The following is a 24,136-nucleotide window of genomic DNA, read 5'->3' as shown; positions in this document are numbered from 1 at the left end:
GGATGGGTAATAACAGATTACAAAGTACAGATATGCTAAATTAGTGTTTTTCAAGCTGTGGTCCCCAGATCTTGGGGGTTCACAAGGCAATCCCAGGGAACTTCCAAAATCATTGTGTTTCTGTCCATCTGTTACCACATATTTGTATTTATTGCATATATCTGTGTTTATTGACTGATAGCACATCTTTTTCCTGTTGAAATTTGTTTTTTTTTGCAAATTTGTCCTTTTGCAATGATAGCACTGTTTTCCTTTGGGTATCTGGTATTATCTTCCGGAAGTTAGAACAAGGAATTGACATGAGCGTATCAATATTTGCTCCTGATTCCTGACAATATGTCAACATTTGAGGGGGATCCTCAGTTGTGTGTCAAAACTTGCAGGGAGCACCTTCCCCCTCCCCACAACATAGAAATGTTTAACTATTTATACGGCCACAGCTATTGGGTTAATAGTTTGTGAATACATTTCAAAATGCTAGGAAGAGGTTTAAAGGGGTTTATACTCTGTAGAGATCATCTCAGTCAAGGCATGTTAAGTAAGCAGAAAGGAAGTTTGGAATGTGAAGCGCTGAATCTAGCAGGAAAATCAGGGCGATAACTAAAAGAAAAAGACTAGCATTTATATAGCGCCTTTCATGACCTCAAGACGTCACAAAGTGCTTAACAACCAAGTACTTTTGAAGTGTAGTCACTTTTGTAATATAGGAAAGGTGGCAGCCAATTCACGCACAGTAAGTTCCCACAAACAACAATGAGATGATGACCATTAAATCTGTTTTAGTGATGTTGATTGCAAAGTTATTGAACTTAACGCTATGATGAAAGGATGAAGGGTGAGGTACTATTCTTATAATCTGCATTGCGCTTGTGTGGAACCTTGTTAAAGAACAAACTTGCATTTATGTACTACAATGTAGGAGTCTAAAGGTGATAAGGCTGGATTGAGAATGGGAGGGGAAAAGTTGAAGTGGTGAGCAATGGAGAAGGCAGGGTAATGTTTATAGATAGATCCACAATGCTTGGCACAGCAGACATTCCATCTGCATTTGATGTTTCTAATACAGTGACTGCTGCACTTTGAGCAGTGAACAGCATGTACTATTTTGGAGTAGGTACAAGTAAATCATTCTGTTATGTGGAAAGAACATTAGGGGCTCTGGGAAACACTGTGGTAAAGAAGCAACGTGTTGCATCTTCTCTGATTACAGAGAAAAGTGCTAGAGGAACAGCAGCCTGTGATGGAAAAATGAACGAGGATGTCATAGAACCAACAGTTTCTTCAGAAAGCAGGGAGGGGAAGATGCACCTAATGCTGGAGTAAAGACATGGCAGAAATGCTGGAAAATGATCTGTCAGATAAGGAGGCTAGCAGATGGAGGAGACAAAAGAGACTCCATTATCAGCATGAAAGCAAGGGAGAGAGCAGACGTTCAGGAAATGGGAATATGTCAATCAAAGGTCATCTTGATAATGAACAAGAGAAGACCTCCAGAGAGGAGGAAGGGGAATATTTCAGGAGCCTCAATGCAGACTCGATAGACAGAGAAATACAGAATGGGATGGAATTCTTTGCAGGAATGCATCCCAATGTTTTAATGTTACGGGAGTGTCCATGGGATTGTTGCCTCTCTTCTAACTTTTGAAACTAAAAAATTCATCATGTCAGATGTAGCAATACCGGCTCCAGGTGGTCTCACAGCAATTCCAACAAATGGATTAACAGTCAGAGATCCCTTCACATAAACTACAGTTAAATAGTGCTGAGACTGTGTGGGGGCAATACCTAAACTATTTCAAAGGAATTGACAATATCTGCATTAAAACTTGTCAATTATAGTTCATTCAGTTGATTTTTTCACTTTGCATTTACAACAATAATTGTCTTTGCAGCATTAAACAAACTAAATCGATAGAAGTTGGAAGTTTTCTTTGAATAGTTTTAATGACACGAGTACATGCCAAGTTGCTGATCAGTTTATAATAAGGCCAATTGCTGCAAATATGTTTCATGTATGTAAAAGATAAAAATTCGTGAAATAAATGGAGACTAGAGAAACTGGGACACTTCTCATTAGAAAATTATAATAGAAGTATTCTAAATTATGAGACATGTTGATGAAGTAAATCAGGAAAAAATACTTCCAATGGTCAGTGAGTCGGAGTCGGTAACTTTGAAAAAAGTTGTTCTCTGGATGTGGGCAATGCTGGCCACCCGTGGTTGCCCTGAAAAGGTGATGGTTGTGGTGGTGGTGGTGGGCCTTCTTCTTGAACCACTGTAGTTCTTTTGGTGATGGTGCTCGTAGAATGGTGTTAGACATAATCACCAAAAGCAATGATTGGAGAGGTTGAAAGAATTTTTACTTTAGACAGAGCTGTTAGAACAAGGAAGGGTAGAAATTCGTTTGGGCCTGTTATCAGGCCCAGACTTGGCACATCCCAACTGAGAGGCCCGAGGCTGTACTGAAGTTGGGCCTCGGGCCTCAAACATTTTATGCATGAGCTGCTGGCACCTTTTGCGCCTCCTGCGCCTCCATAGGCGGCTCGTGCATTTGAGGCGCACGAATGTCGCATTGCTTGCCTCGCGGCAGCGGCCCGAAATAAGTTCTGGGGTTGGGGGGATGAGGGGGGGAGGAGTTGGCAACTGGTGGTGGGGGGGACAGAATCCATAATCTGAAAGGGAAGAGGATAAATAGTTGAAAAAGAAACATTTAAAAGGGTATGGGGAGAAAGGGCAGGGGAATGGGACGAAGTGGATAGTTCTTTCAGAGAGCTGGTAAAAGTGTTGTGAGTCGAATGGCCTCCTTCTATGCTTTAAAATGCTATGATTCTATACGTTAGCTTTAAAAGGATGAACTGACCAAAGACTGCGGTGCAGTCCGCTATTCAGGAATTGCAAAGAAAATGATGCCAACACAATTTACCCTGCCCATCTCACCTGGACTAGACTCAATTAACAATAAATATAGGCTGCCAAAGAACAGCTACTCTGTCTGCTGCTGTGGAATTATAGGCAGAGCAAGGCAACCTATTGATTTCCTTTTTTTAAAAAAACATTGCTTCAAAGGAGGCCTCAGGAGTGCCTCAGCTAAGAGTGGAGGTTAATACAGTTTCTTTCTTCAGCTGACATTGAGACGAGATTTTAACCAATGTGCCTGAACCATTTCACTCTCTGTGTGACTAATCTTCATTAGGATCAGCCCTTCAGTGATTATATTATTCCTACCTGTCTGGGTTAAGACGAACCATCTGCCTTACCAGGCAGGAAAGGTCAACCAGATCAGACTTTGTCAATCCACAAAGAAACAAGTTACTTGATAAGAATGAATAGCTAGGTATATACTTCCAGATCCAAGGTAATTCGAATACCGAGTGGCCTTTACAGAAATGTAAAAGACATGTTGGCTTTCTATCTTGTAGTTGGGCGAGACCCTTATTCAAAAAGATATGTTTGATCTATCTGCGGCACTGGCCCCTGCAAGTTGTTTGCAAAAAAGTTAAATTGTTGTTTATGGAAAATTGAGATCAAAACGACATTCTAGCAAATCAGCAAGTCTTTGTGAATAGCAGCCACAGGGAGCATGTAGGCCACTGCACTTCTGTGCTGCTGGTAAACTGGATTTTGTAATGGGGTTAACTCTTTGAATACTGAATAGAATTTAAAGCAGTTGTCTCATACTGGACCTAAAAGTGCTGTCGCTATATTGGCCTGGAGTTTCCTCCTTTGGCGCAGCCCAGAAGTTACACCCGAAAATGTGCCCAATGTTGTGCCCGTTTTGCCGATGTCAAGTTATGCCCAAGTATCCTCCCAATCTCATTAGAATATGCCCGAACATAAAATAAGTGTTAATGGGCATAAACAATCCTAAGGAAAGCGCAAAATCTCACACCATATATTTTTTCGAGTATGAAAATTTAAGTTTCAACTCATTTCACCAACATTGACACAGATCAGGCGCAGCATGTTTAGGAACCTACAATCTGTGAAAGTTTTCAATTTTTAATGTGACTTATACTCATGCCATGAAGGTTTCAGTGAGGATAAATTTTTTAAAAAGCTCCAAAAAATGAAATTAAACACCAGAAGAATGACTTTCTTTCCTGCTCTGCCTGAAAATCTGGTCACAATATTAAGAGAACCACCCTAAACAAGCACAATTGGAGGATACTCGCATTTGAGAGTGGTGGGTGTGGCCAGTTTTTTGGGGGTGGCGGAGATTTGATGGACAGATGTAAAAGATCACGAAGACCTGGACGGATTGTAATTACGCGTGTAACTCACTTACGCCCAAAATTCTGCAAACTTTTAAGCCACATAATTGGTTTGCGCCAAGGTTACACGTCTCTGAGCGCAAATGTGGAGGAAACTCCCAGCCTTTGAATTTGATGATAATCAACTACAGATTTGGACATCTTATTGCAAAATGACTATTAATCTTCCAGTGTGATTGCCAAACTGTGTCAAGGACATGAAGTATACTGGGCCATTATCAGCAAATGGACCAGAAACAGAAAATTTCACATGACACTTAAAGGGGGCACGGCGCAGATTCACCAGAATGATACTGGGGCTTAGAGGGTTAAATTATGAAGACAGGTTGCATAAACGTGGCGTGTATTCCCATGAATATAGGAGATTGCGGGGTGATCTGATTAAGGTGTTTAAAATGTTAGAAAGTTTTGATAGGGTAGATACTGAGAAATGATTTCCTCTGGTGGAGGAGTCAAGAACGAGGGGACATAACCTTAAAAATTAAAGCTAGACCATTTAGGAGCGAAATCAGGAAGCACTTTCTCACACAAAGAGTAATAGAAATCTGGAACTCTCTCCCTTAAAAGGCTGTGGATGCCGGGACAACTGGAGCTTTCAAGACTGTGATAGATAGATAGATTTTTGTTAGGTAAGGGTATCAAGTGATATGGAGCAAAGGTGGGAAAATTGGGTTGAGGTGAAGATCAGCCATGATCTAACTGAATGGCCTACTCCTATGTTCCTATTAATCAGAATGGGTTATAAAGAATAAAAGATAGTATGGAGCATTTTCAAGATTGGAATGGGAGAAAATTTTACAAACTGCTCTCCATTCTTTTCCATGTGTTGAAATTAATATTCAATGCACAGTCTCCTCCTCTAATTCATTCTTTCTCAGGACCTCAAAGCTGTGTAACTTTTTATCCCCTCTGTGCCTTTGGTCCTTTCTTCTTCCGGCAATCCACAGGCTTCCTTCAATTACTTCTGAATTTACCTTGTCTTCTCTCTTACACTTTTCAATCTCGGTGCTCTGCTGTGTAATAAGTCTTGCCATTTCACCCAGGTTTCTTAATAATTAAAAAAAAAAGTGCAGCTGAAATGATATGCCAAGAAATCAAGCTCTGGATTCCAGGCTGCCCATGTAACCACCAACATTTCATTCTTCATGTGCTTTTCAGGGCTAGAAATTATCAAAAAGCCAGGGGTGAGGTGCTTTTCAGCTTTGAAAATTAAATTACTGTCAGTTATGTTTCCATTTCTTCATGTGTTTGCATGCATAGGGTGGAAAGTAGGGAACAAATTACTACTCCGGATTACTAACCCAAAACACAAAACTTTGTGCCCCAATTTCATAGTTGGCAGTCCAAATATTGTGATCACAATAATTTAACATTTTTGTTTCTCTTTTAATCTTCTATTTTTTTTAACCTCTTCATCTCCCACATCAAATTACTTTACTTCCTTAGTGTGATGCTGAGGTCAGGTTTCTCATTTAAATTTTTTTTTAAACACACGGATATTCCTCAGTCTGAACCTCAATTCAAGCCTCCAATGGGTCCTTGGGCCACTAGGGAATATTTTGCACTGGCCCTGATCTCAACATATAACATCTCAGAAAGGGAATCAGTACAATTCTTTAACCCCAGTTTGCATACAATACAACAAAGATTGAAATTAAAGAAAAAAAATGCAAACTGAAATATTACTAATTTTTACAGGTTAATAAAACAGAGTGTACCATTGGAAGAGTCAGCAGCTATCACATTACAGTACTGAATTGAGTAAAATTTGGGCTTAAAACTGCATTCGTGCATTATCAGGATACAGAGGTTCTCCTCCTAGTTCTTTGATTTTGCTTGATTTTTCCCATCTACGGCCCAATGCCATATAACCACCTTGGTTGGAAAAAGGTGGCACTGACCTATTATCAAGCCTAGCCAGCAGGTGATGGATTGGGGCGAGGGAATGTATCTGCTTGTGCTTCCCTCCCTCAGAAGTTGTGCTTCAGCTGCCTCCACATTATCCTTCATCTCAGGCTGTGGGCTTCAGACATTTTTTTTTCCAAAGTACAATTACTCAAGCTGGGATCCAACAGGACAATTTCATATTATATTTACAAAGTAAAGATGCGATTGAGCGCCTAGGTGGTTACAACTTCGTGAGATTTACTAGCTATTCTGAATGTACTAACCTCACAATACTTTAGCCTCTGATATAATTGTACGTCAGTGCCCCAAATAATTTCTTAACTATATTACCTTCAAACCACTATTATTGCTTCATATTAATACAATTCTATTTCTGAGGAGGTTATACAATCAAATCCATTTAAATCTCTACGAGATTAAGTAGCATTCAGCTCTAAGTTTAGAATGATTAGATTTCATAATCATTCACATAACATACGTCCTGCTTTTCCTCTTCCCCTTTTGGGATAAAGCACAGTAACCGAAGCTTCATGATACATCAAAGAAAACAATCACCAACACTTTTTTTTGTGAACAAAGGATGCTGCATCTACACTGCACGTCTTGCATTAGGATGCCATTTGGAAATGACATTTGCTGTCTGCCCCTTTGGTTGGAGTTGTGTGCACTGTGCAACTCCACCATTAGCACAGAATATCATGCCCAGTATAAATGTAGCTGCCGCACAGTTTGGAACACAGGCGGCCCACTGAGGTGATTATTTGTCATTCAGTTCCAATGATACAATAGCCATTTCTTCTATACAATTGGAATAATGACAACAGATAGACAAGCATGGAAGTTGACTGAAGCAAGTTCTCTAGGCATCATCTGGCCAGCCTTTTGCCAGAGCTCTTTGTTCAGCCTGGTTATGACGACTGACTATCCACAGAAATCTTGCTGTCAATCAGGATCCAGTCAGAAGCAGTGCAGGCACACGTGCATGTATATCTGCCTTTCCCCTCCTCAACAATGATACAACTCCGCAAAATAACCAAGCTGCTAGCGATACAATATAACTGGGGCATTAATTAATAATGGCTTCATTGATACATTCTGTTATTCTCAAAGAACCACCAAGAAAACAAATTTAACACTGTTGCAGCTCCAACATATGGAAAGGCCAGAGAAAGACTATCAAGCCCACCAAACCCACCCCAAGCAGTCAACTGCCCAATCTTGTACATCATTCACCCGTCACCTAACCATACTATCACTGGGAGAGGCAAAAAAATGAGAAAACAAAAACTGCTATCAATTCAGGAAAAACTGTTCTCCCACTCCCCAAACATCTCCAGTAGATCACACTGCCCAGGACTCGCACACAATCTCAACCAACTACGAACGTATCATTTAAACGGAAATATCCTCTTCTCTAAGGAACTTGTTAAGTTCCCTTTTAAAGGAATGTAGCGACAATACTCAGCAAATCACAGTGGCCGTTTCAGAGGGGCAGTAACTCTTTCCAAAAATAAATACTTTCTGGAATCTAATCTAACATAACGCTTTCCATTTACATTTTATAGATACAAATTTAACACTGTTGCCTGAACATCTAACCTGACCATCCCGAGCCATTTCGAATAATCTGTTTAATTGGACGCTCTTCAATTCCTTCATCATTTTAAAGGCTTCAATCTTATCCCCTCAAGGCCAGCAAGGTAAACAATCCCAAGCTTTGGAGTCAATCCTCGTAACTAGGAGTTCTAAACTGCTATACTTGTAGCAACATAACATTACAGACGCTAGTGGTTGTTGGAGGCCAATCATCTCAGCCCCAGGACAATGCTGCAGGAGTTACTCAGGGCAGTGTCCTAGGCCCAACCATCTTCAGTTGCTTCATCAATGACCTTCCCTCCATCATAAGGTCAGAAATGGGGATGTTCGCTGATGACTGCACAGTGTTCAGTTCCATTCCCAACCCCTCAGATAATGAAGCAGTCCGTGCCTGCATGCAGCAAGACCTGGAAAACATCCAGGCTTGGGCTCATAAGTGGCAAATAACATTCATGCCAGACAAGTGCCAGGCAATGACCATCTCCAACAAGAGAGTGTCTAACCAACTCACTTAAACACTACCAGCTGCACGTTCCCCTCCAAGTCACACACCAACCTAACTTGGAAATATATCGCCGTTCCTTCATTGTTGCTGGGTCAAAATCCTGGAACTCCCTACCCAACAGCATCATGGAGTACTTTCACCACACGGACTGCAGCGATTCAAGGCGGCGGCTCACCAGCACCTTCTCAAAGGCAATTAGAGATGGACAATAAATGCTGGCCTTGCCAGCGACACCCACATCCCATGAATGAATAAAAAAAATGTACATAAACTATGCCAATTGTGAAGTTAGAGAGCAAAAATGATGAGCAATGGCTCAGAGAGAAATAAGCCACTGAGTCACAATGGACTCCACCCTTGAACTGAATGAAATTGGTAAGTTTCAGTGAAATACCTGAAGGAACTAAAACCACACCTATGGCAAATATGTCTTCACAGAAGAGGGGGACGATGCAGAAATTGTAGTTAAGGAGGAGGAGTGTGAAATATTGGATGAGATAAACATAGTGAGAGGGGAAGTATTAAGAGGATTAATATCTTTGAAAGTAGATAAATTGCCAGGCCCGGATGAAATGTATCCCAGGCTGTTAAGAGAAGCAAGGGAGGAATTAGCGGAGGGTCTGACCATCATTTTCCAATCCTCCCTGGCTACAGGCATGGTGCTGGAGGATCGGAGGACTGCTAATGTTGTACCGTTGTATAAAAAGGGAGAAAGAGGTAGACCAAGTAATTATAGGCCAGTCAGTCCAACCTCGGTGGTGGGCAAATTATTGGAATCGATTCTGAGGGACAGCATAAATCGTAATTTAGAAAGGCATGGGTTAATCAAGGACAGTCAGCATGGATTTGTTAAGGGAAGGTCGTGTCTGATTAACTTGATTGAATTTTTTGCACAGGTAACAAGGAGGGTCAATGAGGGCAACGTGTTTGAAGTAGTGTACGTGGATTTTAGCAAGGCTTTTGACAAGTTCCCACATGGCAGACTGGTCAAAAAAGTCCATGGGATCCAAGGGGAAGTGGCAGGAAGCAAAGGGTAATGGTTGGCGGGTGTTTTTGCAGCTGGAAGGCTGTTTCCAGTGGGGTACCATAAGGCTCAGTACTGGGTCCCTTGCTTTTTGTGGTATATATTAATGATTTGGACTTGAATGTGCAGGGCTTGATAAAGAAGTCTGCAGATGATACAAAAATTAGCCATATGGTTGACAGTGAGGAGGAAGGCTGTAGATTGCAGGAAGATATCAATGGGCTGGTCAGGTGGGCAGAAAAGTGGCAAATGGAATTCAATCCGGAGAAGTGTGAGGTAATGCATTTGGGGAGGACAAACAAGGCAAGGGAATACACAATAAATGGGAGGATACTGAAAGGTGTAGAGGAACAAAGGTACCTTGGAGTGCATGTCCACAGATCCCTGAAGGTAGAGGAATAGGTAGATATCGTGGTTAAAAAGGCATACGGGATACTTTCCTTTATTAGCCGAGGCAAAGAACATAAGAGCAGGGAGTTTATGCTCGAACTGTATAAAACATTGGTTAGGCTGCAGCTTGAGTACTGCGTACAGTTCTGGTTACCATATTACAGGAAAGATATGATTGCACTAGAGAGGGTACAGAGGAGATTTGCGAGGATGTTGCCAGGGCTGGAGAATTTTAGCTATGAGAAAAGATTGGATAGGCTGGGGTTGTTTTTTTTTGGAACAAAGGAGGCTGAGGGGAGATTTAATTGAGGTATATAAAATTATGACTGGACTAGATAGAGTGGAAAGGGAGGACCTATTCCCTTAGCAATGGGGTCAGTGACCGGGGGCATAGATTAAAAGTAATTGGTAGAAGGATTAGAGGGGAGCTGAGGAGAATTTTTTCACCCAGAGGGTGATGGGGGTCTGGAACTCACTGCCTGAAAGGGTGATAGAGGCAGAAACCTTCAATTCATTTAAAATGTACTTGGATGAGCACTTGAAGTGCTGTAACTTACAGGGCTACGGACCAAGTGCTGGAAAGTGGGAATAAGCTGGATAGCTCTTTTTCAGCCGGCACGGACATGATGGGCCAAATGGCCTCCTTCTGTGCCGTAACTTTCTATGATTCTATGAAAAACCACTCAGGTAAGTCACGGTGCGATGATACCACACAGCACAGGAAAAACATGGTCCTGAGAGTGGCTGCTGATTGGATTTCTGCCACTCCAGTTGTAATCACCATTTCCTCCTTATCAGGCTCATGTCAGTGATCAATTATTTATATAGAGCAGAATACATATCTTCAACAGACCTCGGGCCCTTTCTAATATCTTAAAGTAGATAAGTCACCTGGTCTGGATGGGATACACCCTAGGATGCTGAGGGAAGTAAGGGGGGAAATTGCAGAGGTACTGGCCATAATCTTCCGACATCCTTAGATATGGGGGTGGTGCCAAAGGACTGGAGAATTGCAAATGTTACACCCTTGTTCAAAAAAGGGTGTAAAGATAAACCCAGCAGTTTAACCTCGGTGGTGGGGAAACTTTTAGAAACGATAATCCAGGACAGAGTTAACAGTCATTTGAACGAGTGTGGATTGATTAGGGAAAGCCAGCACGGATTTGTTAAAGGCAAATCGTGTTTAACCAACTTGATAGAGTTTTCTGATGAGGTAACAGAGAGGGTAGATGGAGGCAATGCAGTTGATGTGGTGAATATTGATTTTCAAAAAAAGTTTGATAAAGTGCCACACGGTATTAAGATTGCGGCCCATGGAATAAAGGGGGCAATAGCAACGTGGATATAGAATTGGCTAAATGACAGGAAACAGAGAGTAGTGGTGAGCAGCTGTTTTTCAGACCGGATCCGGGGAGGTGTACAGTGGTGTTCCCCAGGGGTTGGTGCTGGGACCACTGCTTTTCTTGATATATATTAATGACTTGGACTTGGGAGTACAGGGCACAATTTCAAAATTTGCGGATCACACAAAACTTGGAAGGGTAGTAAACAGTGAGGAGGAAAGTGAAAGACTTCAAGAAGATATAGACTCTCTAGTGGCATGGAAGGACACGTGGCAGATGAAGTTTAACATGGAAAAATGCAAGGTGATGCATTTCGGTAGGAAAAATGAGGAGAGGCAATATAAACTAGAGGGCACAATTCTAAAAGGGGTACAGAAACGGGGGGATCTGGGGATATATGTGCATAAATCGTTGCAGGTGGCAGGGCAGGTCAGAAAGTGGTTAAAAAAGCACACGGGATCCTGGGCTTTATAAATAGAGGCATAGAGTACAAAAGCAAGGAAGTCGTGATGAACCTTTAAAAAACAATGGTTCGGCCAGAACTGGAGTATTGTGTCCAGTTCTGGATATCACACTTTAGGAAGGATGTGAAGGCCTTAGAGAGCATGCAGAGAAGATTTATTAGAATGATTCCAGAGATGAAGATTAAAATTACGTGGTTAGACTGGAGAAACTGGGATTGTTCTCCTTGGAACAGAGAAGGTTGAGAGGAGATTTGATAGAGGTGTTTACAATCATGAAGGGTCTAGACAGAGTGGATACAGAGAAACTTTTCCCATTGATGGAAGGATCAAGAACCAGAGAGCATAGATTTAAGGTGATTGGCTAAAGAACCAAAGGTGATATAAGGAAAAACTTTTTTACACAGCGAGTGGTTAGGATCTGGAATGCACTGCCCGAGGGAGTGGTGGAGGCAGATTCAATCATGGCCTTCAAAAGGGAACTGGATAAGCACTTGAAAGGAAAAAAACGTGTAGGGCTAGGGGGATAGGGCGGGGGAGTGGGGCTAGCTGGATTGCTCATGCATAGAGTTGGCGCAGACTCGATAGTCCGAATGGCCTCCTTCTATGCTGTAACCTTCTATGATTCTATGATCTTCCTGCTCTGTGGTAATTCGACACGCTGGTAAATGCTATCAGCACCTGTTTAACTCTGGGTGACTCATAAGAAGCTCAATGAAGCAGGGGAAAGTGTTTTCTTTCAGCTCTGAAATGACATCTCAAGTTTGAAACAACAGATAATCTGGAGAAATTCCACTGTCTCAGCAAGATGAAATCATCAGAAACTTGAAGGACAGAAACCTAAAACTCCCAAGAACACAGTGTTGTTATTATCTCAAGGTACAGTGCTTCAAACAGAAACTTCATGTACAACAACAGAAACTGCTTCTGTGCAGATTTTGCATTTTCAGAAACTACAGTTAAAGAAACACAAAATTAAAATACGTTTTTAGTTGCAAGGGGAAAAGTAAATACTAAAGACTACATTTTGTTTGAGTATTCTGCTTTCAAAGATTTGAGGTGCCAAGGGCAACAGGTGACAGCTCATTGGTATTTCAGTACTTTGTACATAATTCCTCACATGCCACGTTCTTGGTGGTCTCGGTTGTGGCATCAAGTGAAGGTATTTAGTAGAGGCTTGAGTGTTTCTCCACAGTGAAGGAGAGAATAGGCAAAGTCACTTTGGGTCACACTTACACTTCCTAGTGTTTGGTTCATAGCAACTAGGGCATTTAGCCCCTTGAGCCGATTCATAGAATCATAGAAACGTTACAGCACGGAAGGAGGCCATTCGGCCCATCGAGTCTGCTCCGGTTTTATGCACGAGCAATCCAGCTCGTCCCACTGCCCCGCCCTATCCCTGCAGCCCTGCAAATTTTTTCCTTTCAAGTACTTATCCAGTTCCCTTTTGAAGGCCACAGTTGAATCTGCCTTCACCACCCCCCGGGCAGTGCATTCCAGATCCTAACCACTCGCTGTGTAAAAAAGTTTTTCCTCATGTCACCTTTGTTCTTTTGCCAATCACCTGAAATCTATGCCCTCTGGTTCTTCACCCTTCCACCAATGGGAACAGTTTCTCTCTATCTACTCTGTCTAGACCAGTCATGATTTTGAACACCTCTATCAAATCTCCCTGCAACGTTCTCTGTTCCAGGGAGAACAACCCCAGATTCTCCAGTCTATCCATGTAACTGAAGTCCCTCATCTCTGGAATCATTCCAGTAAATCTCTTCTGCACCCTAAGACCTTCACATCTTTTCTAAAGTGTGGTGCCCAGAACTGGACATAATTCTCCAGTTGTGGCTGAACCACTGTTTTCATAAACCTTCATCATGACGTCCTTACTTTTGTACGCTACGCCTCTATTTATAAAGCCCAGGATCCCATGTGCATTTTTAACCGCTTTCTCAACCGCCCTGCCACCTTCAACGATTTGTGCACATATACCCCCAGATCTCTCTGTTCCTTTAACCCTTTTAGAATTGTGCCCTTTAGTTTATATTGCCTCTCCTCATTCTTCCTACCGAAATGCGCCACCTCGCATTTTTCTGCGTTAAATTTCATCTGCCACGTGTCTATCCATGCCACCAACCTGTCTATATCCTCTTGAAGTCTATCACTATTCTCCTCACTGTTCACTACCCTTCCAAGTTTTGTGTCATCTGCAAATTTTGAAATTGTACCCTGTACACCCAAGTCCAAATCATTAATATATATCAAGAAATGCAGTGGTCCCAGCACTGACCCCTGGGGAAAACCACCGTACACTTCCCTCCGGTCCTAAAAACAACTGTTCACCACTACTCTCTGTTTCCTGTCACTTGGCCAATTCTGTATCCATGTTGCTACTGCCCCCTTTATTCCACAGGCTGCAATCTTTGATGACAAGCCTACCATGCAGCACTTTATCAAACACCTTTTAAAAGTCCATAAACACATCAACTGCACTGCCCTCATCTACCCTCTCTGTTAGCTCATCAAAAAACTCTATCGCTTTAGTTAAACATGATTTGCCTTTAACAAATCCAGTGCTGGCTTTCCCTAATCAATCCACACTTGTCCAAGATTATCCCAGATTATTGTTTCTAAAAGTTTCCCCATCACCGAGTTTAAACTGACTGGACTATAGTTGCTGGGTTTTTCCTTACACCCTTTTTTGAACAAGGGTGTAACGTTTGCAATTCTCCAGTCCTCTGGCACCACCCTACATCTTATAGCCATAGGGATATCGACAGATTGAGTGAGTGGGCAAGAAGGTGGCAGTTGGGGTATAATGTGGGGAAATGTGAGGCTATTACTTTGGTAGGAAGAATAGAAAAATAGAATATTCTTTTAAATGGTGAGAAACTATTAAATGTTGGTGTTCAGAGAGACTTGGGTGTCCTCATCCAAGAAACACAAAGTTAGTATGCAAGTACAGCAGGTGGCATGTTGGCCTTTATTGCAAGGGGGTTGGAGTACAAGAGTAAGGAAGTCTTACTACAGTTGTACAGGGCTTTGGTGAGACCTCATCTGGAATACTGCACACAGTTTTAGTCTCCTTATCTAAGGAAGGATATACTTGCCTTCGAGGCAGTACAACGGAAGTTCACTAGATTAATTCCTGGGATGAGAGTGTTGTCCTATGAAGAGAGGTTCAGTAGAATGGGCCTATTCTCTCTGGAGTTTAGAATAATGAGGTGTGATCTCATCAAAACATATAAGATTATTAGGGGGGCTTGACAGGGTAGATGCGGAGAGATTGTTTCCCCTGGCTAGAGAGTCCAAAACTAGGGGGGCATAGTCGCAGGATAAGGGGTTGGCCATTCAAAACTGAGATGAGGAGGAATTTTTTCACGCAGAGGGTTGTGAATCTTTGGAATTCTCTACCCCAGAGGGCTGTGGATGCTGAGTCATTGTGTTTATTCAAGGCTGAGATAGATAGATTTTTGGACTCTAGGGGAATCAAGGGATATGGGGATTGGGCGGGAAAGTGCAATTGAGGTCGAAGATCAGCCATGATCTGATTGAATGGTGAAGCAGGCTCGAGGGCCGAATGGCCTACTCCTGCTTCTATTTCTTATGCTCTTATGTTCTTATCTAAGGATGGTTGGATGATGTTCTGCCATTCAATTAGATCATGGCTAAGCTGTACCTCAACTCCATTTATCTGCCTTTGATCCATATCCTTTGATATGCTTACCTAACAAAAATCTATGTATCTCGGTCTTGAAAATTTCAATTGACCCCCCAACATCCACAGCCTTTCAGGGGAGCGAGTTCCAGATTTCCACTACCCTTTGTGTGAAAAAATGTTTCTTGATTTCACTCCTAAATGGCCTAGCTCTAATTTTAAGATTAAATTTTAGATCACCCCTCAACCATCTAAACTTAAGGGAATACAAGTCAACTTTATGTAATCTGTCCTCGTAATTTAACCCTAGAAACCCTGGTATCATTCTGGTGAACCTGCGTTGTGCTTCCTCCAAGGTCATTATATCTTTCCTGAGGTTTGATTCCCAAAACTGAATTTAGTACTCCAGATGGGGTCTAAACCAAGGCTCTATACAACTGAAGCATCACTTGCCAAAACCATTCTGTCATTAGCAAGTATGCGGGTGCAAATGAGTGATGTGAGTGGACTCTATTCCTCCTCAAGGAAGTGATTCACTTTCATTTACTGCCTTTCCAAGTAGCTCCAGCTGAGGTCAACAGCTAAATTGTGTGGGTTATCACAGATCTAGATCAAAAGATGTAATGGCAGAGGGCATTTGTACATTTAATCCACTGTCCCAGGCCATTGCTCACTGGTGCAAATTCTTGGTTACATGTAGCTACAACAGTGTTAACTTTGGACCAAGAATTTCAATTTTAACAGTCTTAGAAGACACAATATTTGTGGGGACATTTGTCTGAAAGGGACACTTGGCTGGATTAATTTCCAGGGTTTTGATAGAGTAAATAAGGAGAAACTGTTTCCACTGGTAGGAGGGTTGATAACTAGAGGACACAGATTTAAGGTAATTTGCAAAAGAACCAGCAAGGAGAATTTTTTTTTAACGCAGCGAGTTGTTATGATCTGGAATGCAATGCCTGAAAGGGTGGTGGAAGCAGATTCAACAATAACTTTCAAAAGGAAAGCGGATATATACTTGAAAAGGAAAAATTTGCAAGGGCTATGGGACTAATTGGATAGATCTTTCACAGAGCCGGCACAGGCACGATGGGCCGAATCAGAGCTTGATCCTTTGCATGTTTACGCTACTGAACAGCCTTAAGAAGCAGTTAAGTAATATTGCCTCAGGGCCCCGTGCTGTTGATACTGCTAATATGGATATTATGGGGCAGTTTCCTCAGTGGCCAGAACATTAAACGATTGTGCATGCATTGTTTTTAAGTTAAAATTTTGTTTCTGCCACTTCGAGCTTCCTCAATGGCCAGCGAGTGGAAAAGCTGCTTCTCCAGCCTGAACAGGTGGGCCGAGCCCCTCAGCCTGTCAACAACAACTTGGATTTATATAGCGCCTTTAACGCAGTAAAACATCCCGAGGCACTTCACAGGAGTGTAAGCAGATAAAATTTGACACTGAGCCACTTGAACATCTTCCAGTTCTGACGAAAGGTCTTCGACCCGAAACGTTAACTCTGTTTCTTTCTCCACAGATGCTGCCTTACTTGCTGAGCTTTTCCAGCATTTTTTAATTTTATTAAAGAGATATTAGGACAGCTTGGTCAAAGAGATAGGTTTTAAGGAGCGTCTTAAAGGAGGAAAGAGAGGTAGAGAGGCGGAGAGGTTTAGGGTGGGAATTCCAGAGTTTGACGACCACAAAACTGTCCACCTTCACTACCAATGGGGGTTTTTGTACGGCCAGCAGCAGCACCGCTGCCTGCAGAAGCTGCTCCTGTGGAAACCAGCTTATTCTGCAGGTCTCAGGCTCTCCATGGGGCAAGGTGGCAGGGCTGCTGCTATCAGAACCGACATTGGCGGCACTGTGTGAAAGTAAATACAGAATCAGGCTAGCAATGAAGCAAATCCATTATTGGATTAGTAGATGCAGGTGGTTCAAACAAAAGCAGTAGTTAAAGGATTTCTTTTGCAAGTAGGTAAGCCAGTACTATGACCCTTTGTGGTGACTGAATGGGCTTTTCCTGAACTACATGATTTATAGTTGTCACGATTGACTAGAAGCGCACAGCTTTCTCTTATTGCCATACAGTTAACAGGGCCTACGGCATTCAACTGGATGGATTTGCAGTCATTATTATATAACACAAACACACCAACACAGATGGTGTGACTAACCACAACTTACACCCGATCGGCACATGTACCTATCTGCCGCCTTCTAGTCAGCAGCGAACAGATGAAGGAAGTGTTTTGCTTGCCACAGGGGTCCTCCCATTAGAGGCTTTTACTGCAATTACATCATTTTTCTGACTCATCATGCTTCAAGAGTTTGCACTGAGTCAACAGGATAGACACAGGGTTAGCACAATAAATGCTACAACTACATCTTAAAAGGTTCAGCCATATCAGGATCTGAGATTTTGTGCCAAAGGATATTCAGAACAAAAAAACCCTGAAATATGGTCCCTCATTGCTTGAAGAAAGGACAGACATTCAAAGTTCAGCTTTAGTGGATTTTGGGAAATTCAAGACTGGATTCTATCCTGATTTCCAGGTCTTCTCCATTGATTCAGTTCCCTTGGGCTGAAGCATGGAAGGTCAGAAACCCAAATATTTGGTTGGTCCCCGTGAAGCCAAGGTCCTGAACCCTCAGGGTTTAGCAATTTGTATAGCCATCGCTTTTAACTTCTACGTTATCAACTTTGCAGGTCTTTTGTCACGACCTCCACCTCCTGCCAGAAGTTTGTGGTCCATGAGTTTCTCCACAGTCACCATTAATGCCATTTCACATTCAGGCCAACATTATTTGGATGATTTGGTTGGAATGCCATGTGTTCAAAAGCCGGTGCCAAATGGGTTATTGTGTTTCGGTAATTCTTTTCAAAAAAGCAAAAGCCACCATTAAATGATCAGTCCTCACATAAGTGTGTAATCTTATACCGTTCTACAAAACCGTAAATCTCCCCAGTAAGGATCACTCATTAACAGTACAAGAGTCAGGATCTTACATTTCACACACTTCTGCACTAATGGGGCAAACAGTTTGCAGTTTTCTCACATGACGATCAATAGTAAAACTCCAGCTGATGCCGCGAGGCCAGGTCATGCAGAGAAAAAATTTTTAAAACACAGAAAGCCATAATTTTATATTATGTTTGATGATTAGATTAGGCCACCTGCTATTTCAGTTGGCAACAATAAAGGAAAACAAAAGATCTAATTTATCAATACTTTGAAATTGTAATCAGATTTATCAGCCTAATGAGCAACTCGGCTCCTCATTTGAATGGGGACAGGGGAGGATAGAGGAGCGGGACATGCATTTTTAACCATTTCAATTCTCTGAAGATTTCATAATACATTTTTCTATTCTATAATATATCTTCCAAAAATATGGTGCACTCTGGATATTTTACAGCTTTACTATAGACCCCATCTGTAGCAATCTTTTTTTTTAATGTGTCCTTGGGACATAGGCAAAGAAGGTGATGACGGGCCACCACTTTGAACTTTGTAGCGATTCTTTTACAACTGCTAGACCACTTCAGACAGCATCAAGAGTCACGTGTAGACTGGACTGGGTAAGGGTGGATGATTCCCCTCCCTGAAGGACATTAGAGTGTCAGTTGGGTTTCTATTACAAAACTGCAGCTTTCATAGTACTTTTCACCCATTATGTTGCATTCAATTTCAATGGGTTTTGAACTCATGACCTCTCAGTTGCTAGTCCAGTACCATAATCATTAAACTACCTAATCCATTTCTGTTAACCCAATATGTTACATAACATTTAAGTGAACAAGATTATTTGCAAGATCTGCTTATATGGGTCAACATTTTTCAGTCACTGGTTAGTTGCATATCTGCCATCATTCCCAATTTATTTCTACACACTTGTAGTAGGAATTTCTCGGTGATGTACTGCACAGTGCAACAGCAAGTAGATGACAACAGGTGATTCAAGCAGTCTATCCTTTTGACTTAGTCGACCTATTTTCTTTGCATGCTATGGAATTAAGCAGGTTGCATCCTATTGCACGTTGTAATGTTATCAATATTTAAATCTTGATTTGTGAGTACAAAATTATGAAAAGCATCTTGAAAGAAATTTACTAATAGCCATGGGTTACTTAATTTGAACACAACCTGAGAAAAGTATCTGCAACATTTACTGCATTGAGTGGCCAACTTAATGATGGTTTTGCTGGGTAAATGTAGTACTTAGAATTCTATATCAAAGACAGATGCAAGAACTGACTCCTTGTAATATGAAGGGAATGCTTCTTCTGACTGGACTACTTTGTGAAAACTGAAGGCCTGAGGCTATGTGTTATTCACTACAAGTAGAGACTGCAGCAGGTGCAACACCTGAGGGGAACGTTCATACAGAAATGCGCTCATCAACCAAATCATAACTCTGGAGGAAGAGAGAAGGCTTGCTCACTGAATTTGCTTTTCTATCACCTGTTTTGTATGCATGCACGCACACAACTGCATGTATATTTTCTCCTGGCATATGTATGTTTCAGTTTGCTATCTGGTCAGCATTCAGATTCCAAAAGAATAAAAGAACCATGTGCTATCTCAATGTAGTGAGGAACCTATGCAATCCTCAAGATTTTCTTTACATTTTGTGGGTAGGGTTAAAATTAACAACTCAAAATTAGCAGAAAATCAACACTGTCGAAACAAAAGGAAGAAAAAAACTGGATAAGAGCAGCACAACACATTAGTGCATTAATGCAGTGTATCATAGAGAGACAGACTGTGGTCACTAGCAGTGGGTTTGTTCTGTGTGCTAGGTGCATCAGAATTGTGCTGCAATTCTGTATGGCCTAAAAGATTATAAAGGTATAATCTTTTGGACCATACATGGTTGAAGAGAGAGAGGAGGTGAATTAGGTTACCCCTACATTGGTCCTCGCACAGGGTCAGTGTGCACCTGCCCAAGTTAAAGCACAGAGCTACCCCCCATTCCTCTAACCTTCTGAAGTGATTGGCCACAACGCCCACAAGCTCTCCGATACGGTTCTCATTGGCCGGCTGCATTTTATGAAGGCACACAATGAGGTCGTTGTTATCCTTGGTGTGGAATGCAACAAGCTGATCCTTTCCTGTCGACACGCTCACTCCAGTAACCTGCGGAGGGAAAGAAAAACACAGCACTGTCACCCAACTCACTGCATGTACCTTTCTGTGGTGAGCCAAATGGAACTATATGAGAAATTGACAATTTATTATAGGTTTTTACTGCACAAGAGACAGCCATTTGGCCCATTGTGTCTGTGCTAGCTCTTTGAAAGAGCTATCCACTTAACCCCATTCCCCCGCGCCGTCCCCAATTGAATTATAGAATATTACATAGATTTCCCTTTTAAACCATTACACAGAATTATAATCATATTTTATCTGCCTATTTGTGTAATGCTGGTGACACTTTGGAACTGGCAGGGGATTATTGTACTGAAGTAAATGTAGGCCACAGTGCAAACTTGAGCCCTCCCCCAGGAAAAAAGAACTTGCACAGAATCTGCACCTCCAACGTAAACTTTTATTTTGCTTTAAAAAAAATGTGACTAATATGCAAGTTAATATGGCAATAAGACTGGCAGGTTAATGGAGCTGAATTAACAAAATGAGTTGAGATAATATCATTGCTGTTTACCAATACTAGCTACTCCAATACTAATCACCAGGAGGGGCAAGTACAACCTGCCGATATAGCCTGGTGACTCAGCATTTGCCCAACAGAAAATCACAGACATGCACCCATGTCCCAGAGGTTGGTGCATTAGTACAGTGTGCTACTACACATCATATCCCCATGACAATTAATTCAATCAGTAAAGAAATGGAGGATCCACATATCAGTATCACGGAGGAGGAAGTTAGCAGCTATGTGATGTGCTAATATAGATTTGTGTTGTTGGAGATTATGAGCAGGGTCTCTTGACATGAAAAATGGAGAGATCTTTTATTCCTCTTTACGAGGGTTTAAAAATAATGCTTATTCGAACTTCTTGTTGCTGAGGGTACTTTTGGTTTTGTTACTTTATGACTTTTTCAGGACAGCAGCACTATGATACCGAGTATCACAGCACACCTTGTAACAGCTGAAAGTAGCACTGCGTAAGTGTTATCGCACTATTGCTAAAGTCGCACCTATTGTAGAAAGTGGTGCTAATACAGTGAATATTAGATTACTAAAATCCCATAATTCGACAGCAGCTAAACAGACATAAATCCAGTTAAATTTCACTTTCTTACAATAGTGTTTGAATTTCAAAGAGGTACCACACCTGTTTCAAATGGGATCATGTGTCCATCCATCTATAGACAGCCATAGTGTATGGTCATGTAGGCTTTATTTTGGAATAGTCACCTTCAAGCTAAAGTACAAGGTGAATCAGCTCTTTTCTTATCCTACCACACAAACCTGTTGTCCATCCTTATTGAAACAGTCACAGAACATTGATTTACTGACATTCTAAGCTCAGAGAAAAGCAAAAGGACAGGGTTTTTAAGGACTGTGCACTCTTCAATGAGTTTAGTGCCTTGTCAGTTACTGTAGATTAAAAAAAACAGGTAACAAGCCCAGAGTCTGGGGCAGGAGATACCGAATGATGTGAGATATCCAAGAGGAAAATAAACTTCAGAGATATGGGGAGAAGCAGAAAACAACCTTTTTTTTGTACAATCTAAATAAGTAGGAAAGATTAAAAAAACTAACGATCAATGGGTTGCTTGTTGGCTTGATCAAATGAGATCCTCCTGGGCACCCTCATCTGTGGCCTTGCATTGAAATCTCTTACTGCCTGGCACTGGGATCCTTTCTCATTTGTTTCACTGTGATTGCAGTAACATTGCAGCAAGGCCTGACGCCACCATTCCTTCATTAAATCTACGCTATTAGGTTTGGGGTCTGCGGCCAATTTACGAGTCTCACTGAAACATGGCAGTAATGGAGCCATTGACCGCTTTGCCGCAGTCTTTGAATCTGCAGCACAAAGGGTGAGCTGAACCAAACATCAAGCAGAATGGTTCAGGAATTATTCTTTCATTCACACTTTCTTCCTTCTGCCCCACCCAAAAAATCAGTTCCAGACACCTCAGCACTATGGAAGCATCTTTCTTGCATCTAAGGACCTTTTTATTATAGAATTTTATACAGTTAGATGGGAAATAATGGATACCAGGAATGAAATAAATGGGGAATAATGGATACCTGGGAGAGAGTTACATGGGGAATAATTGACATTTGCAATGGGGCTATGGGGAAAGAGCAGGGCTGTGGGACTAGTTGGACAGCTCTTTCAAAGAGCTGGCACAGGCACAATGGGCCAAATGGCCTTATGAAACAAAATAAGGTATTGCATGGACAAACCATCCATTGTTTAATATTTGGGTTTTGTTTTTAAAGCTGATAAAATGAATTACAAATTTAAAAAATGGAGATTCTTCTGGCTGAAATGTGTTGGTTTAAATCTTAGCATCTGACCTTCCAAGCATCTCTACTGTAAAAGCTCTCTGCTGCTGGCTTTCGTGTTAAATCAATACGTATTATGAGCAATCTCAATCACACTCCCTCCACCCCACACCCTCCCCCCAATCATTTTTTGCTCTCTGCTCGAGATTCAACAGCAGGTTTGTAGAGAACAGAAGCAATATAGACGTTCGCCAGATTTCTATAAAAGGAAAAGTGATGTCATTTTAATTTGCCCATTATACCAGTTTCGGCTGTAACTGCCGGCATCTCAAGTTCAAGAAAAAGTTAAAAATGAAATGGGACAATAGAGCGCAGACACAGTCCAGTCACCCCATTTCAATCTGTCACTCTTTAATGCATGTTAGTATACTCTACCAATATTCAGGAATCTATTAGTATTCCACTGCTCATCTTGAACACCAACCACTTATACTGTGAAGCTACAGACAGCTGGAAAGCAAATACTTTAACCCTTCCAATTCCCTCAACAGCTTCCAGGATTGCCACATGCTTTTGACCGCTAGGTTTCTTTGACGTGCCAAAAAAAGATTTAAAAACAATAATCAATAGTTGAATTCTATTGATTATTCTCATTTGAATGCTAAAGCAAAAAAAATAACCTGGTGAACTTTCTGCAAAACAAATGCTACTGAGATCCCCAAACAGTTAATTCGGAATTCACCCTATTATTGCTGCTGACTTTGGAACTGGCAAAGTGGTTTGACCTTCTCCAACAGTGATTATTGGTACAATCCTTTAATTTAGAGACACACACTGAGGCTTGCAAGTCAAGCAACGCGATTATTTTATGTTCCCAGCGACTCTGTACCACCATACAGCGAGACATCAGCTGATGCAGTCTCCAAGGAGATCTCTATGGAAACTGGGTTACCACGGAAATGCTGATAATGAACTATTCTGACAGCAAGATGAATTTACCAAGGATCATCCGGGTGCATATTGCTATAAAAATCTATCTTCAAGTGTAAAATATGCCCTCTCCAAGCAGGACAAAATGCTTACAAAGCTGACAAATTCAATCCTCTTTCATAGATTGTGGGGAAAAAAACACTGATTCATGAACTAGTAATACAATATATTAGATTTAAATTCTGTGAGGAACAGATCAAATATTAATAATGCATCTTTTTCTCAATAAAAATTTAATGCTATTAATAAATTGATTTAATCCAATATATTCTGCACACTTCTTTTTTGAAAAAAGAATCTGTTTATTTTAAGGACTTTATAAAGAATGATATTCAGCCGACTTTGGTTGGCTTTGGTTTAAAGAGAGAAGATGGGAGTAATAGAGTATTTGCCGTAAAATTTGTCCATTATGGTAATGAGGCTGTTGAATTTCAATGCACACTCACATGTGGGCCTTATGTAAATGCCAGACATTTTGCCTTTGCCCTGAAGAGAGATTCATCATCACATAATTTCACTGACTTTAGGCAGTGGCTTACTCTCACATCCTGTAAGTATTTTGGAAAAATAGGCCTAT

The 24,136-nt window shown here is 41.4% G+C and overlaps 1 protein-coding gene across 6 annotated transcripts in view; it reads right to left on the bottom strand.

Moving 5' to 3' along the window:
• LOC137300008 (unconventional myosin-Id) overlaps positions 1-24,136 on the bottom strand; it is a 496,111-nt gene that overhangs the window by 114,441 nt on the left and 357,534 nt on the right. For all 6 annotated transcript variants that reach the window (XM_067969090.1, XM_067969092.1, XM_067969091.1 and 3 more), the window contains one exon: positions 20,128-20,282. In XM_067969090.1, coding sequence (XP_067825191.1) covers positions 20,128-20,282 — 155 coding nt within the window. The remainder of the gene's footprint in view (positions 1-20,127; positions 20,283-24,136) is intronic.

The sequence above is a fragment of the Heptranchias perlo genome, chromosome 30 (assembly GCF_035084215.1).
Source record: "Heptranchias perlo isolate sHepPer1 chromosome 30, sHepPer1.hap1, whole genome shotgun sequence".
Lineage (NCBI taxonomy): Eukaryota > Metazoa > Chordata > Chondrichthyes > Hexanchiformes > Hexanchidae > Heptranchias > Heptranchias perlo.
This window is presented reverse-complemented; position numbering and strand designations above follow the sequence as displayed.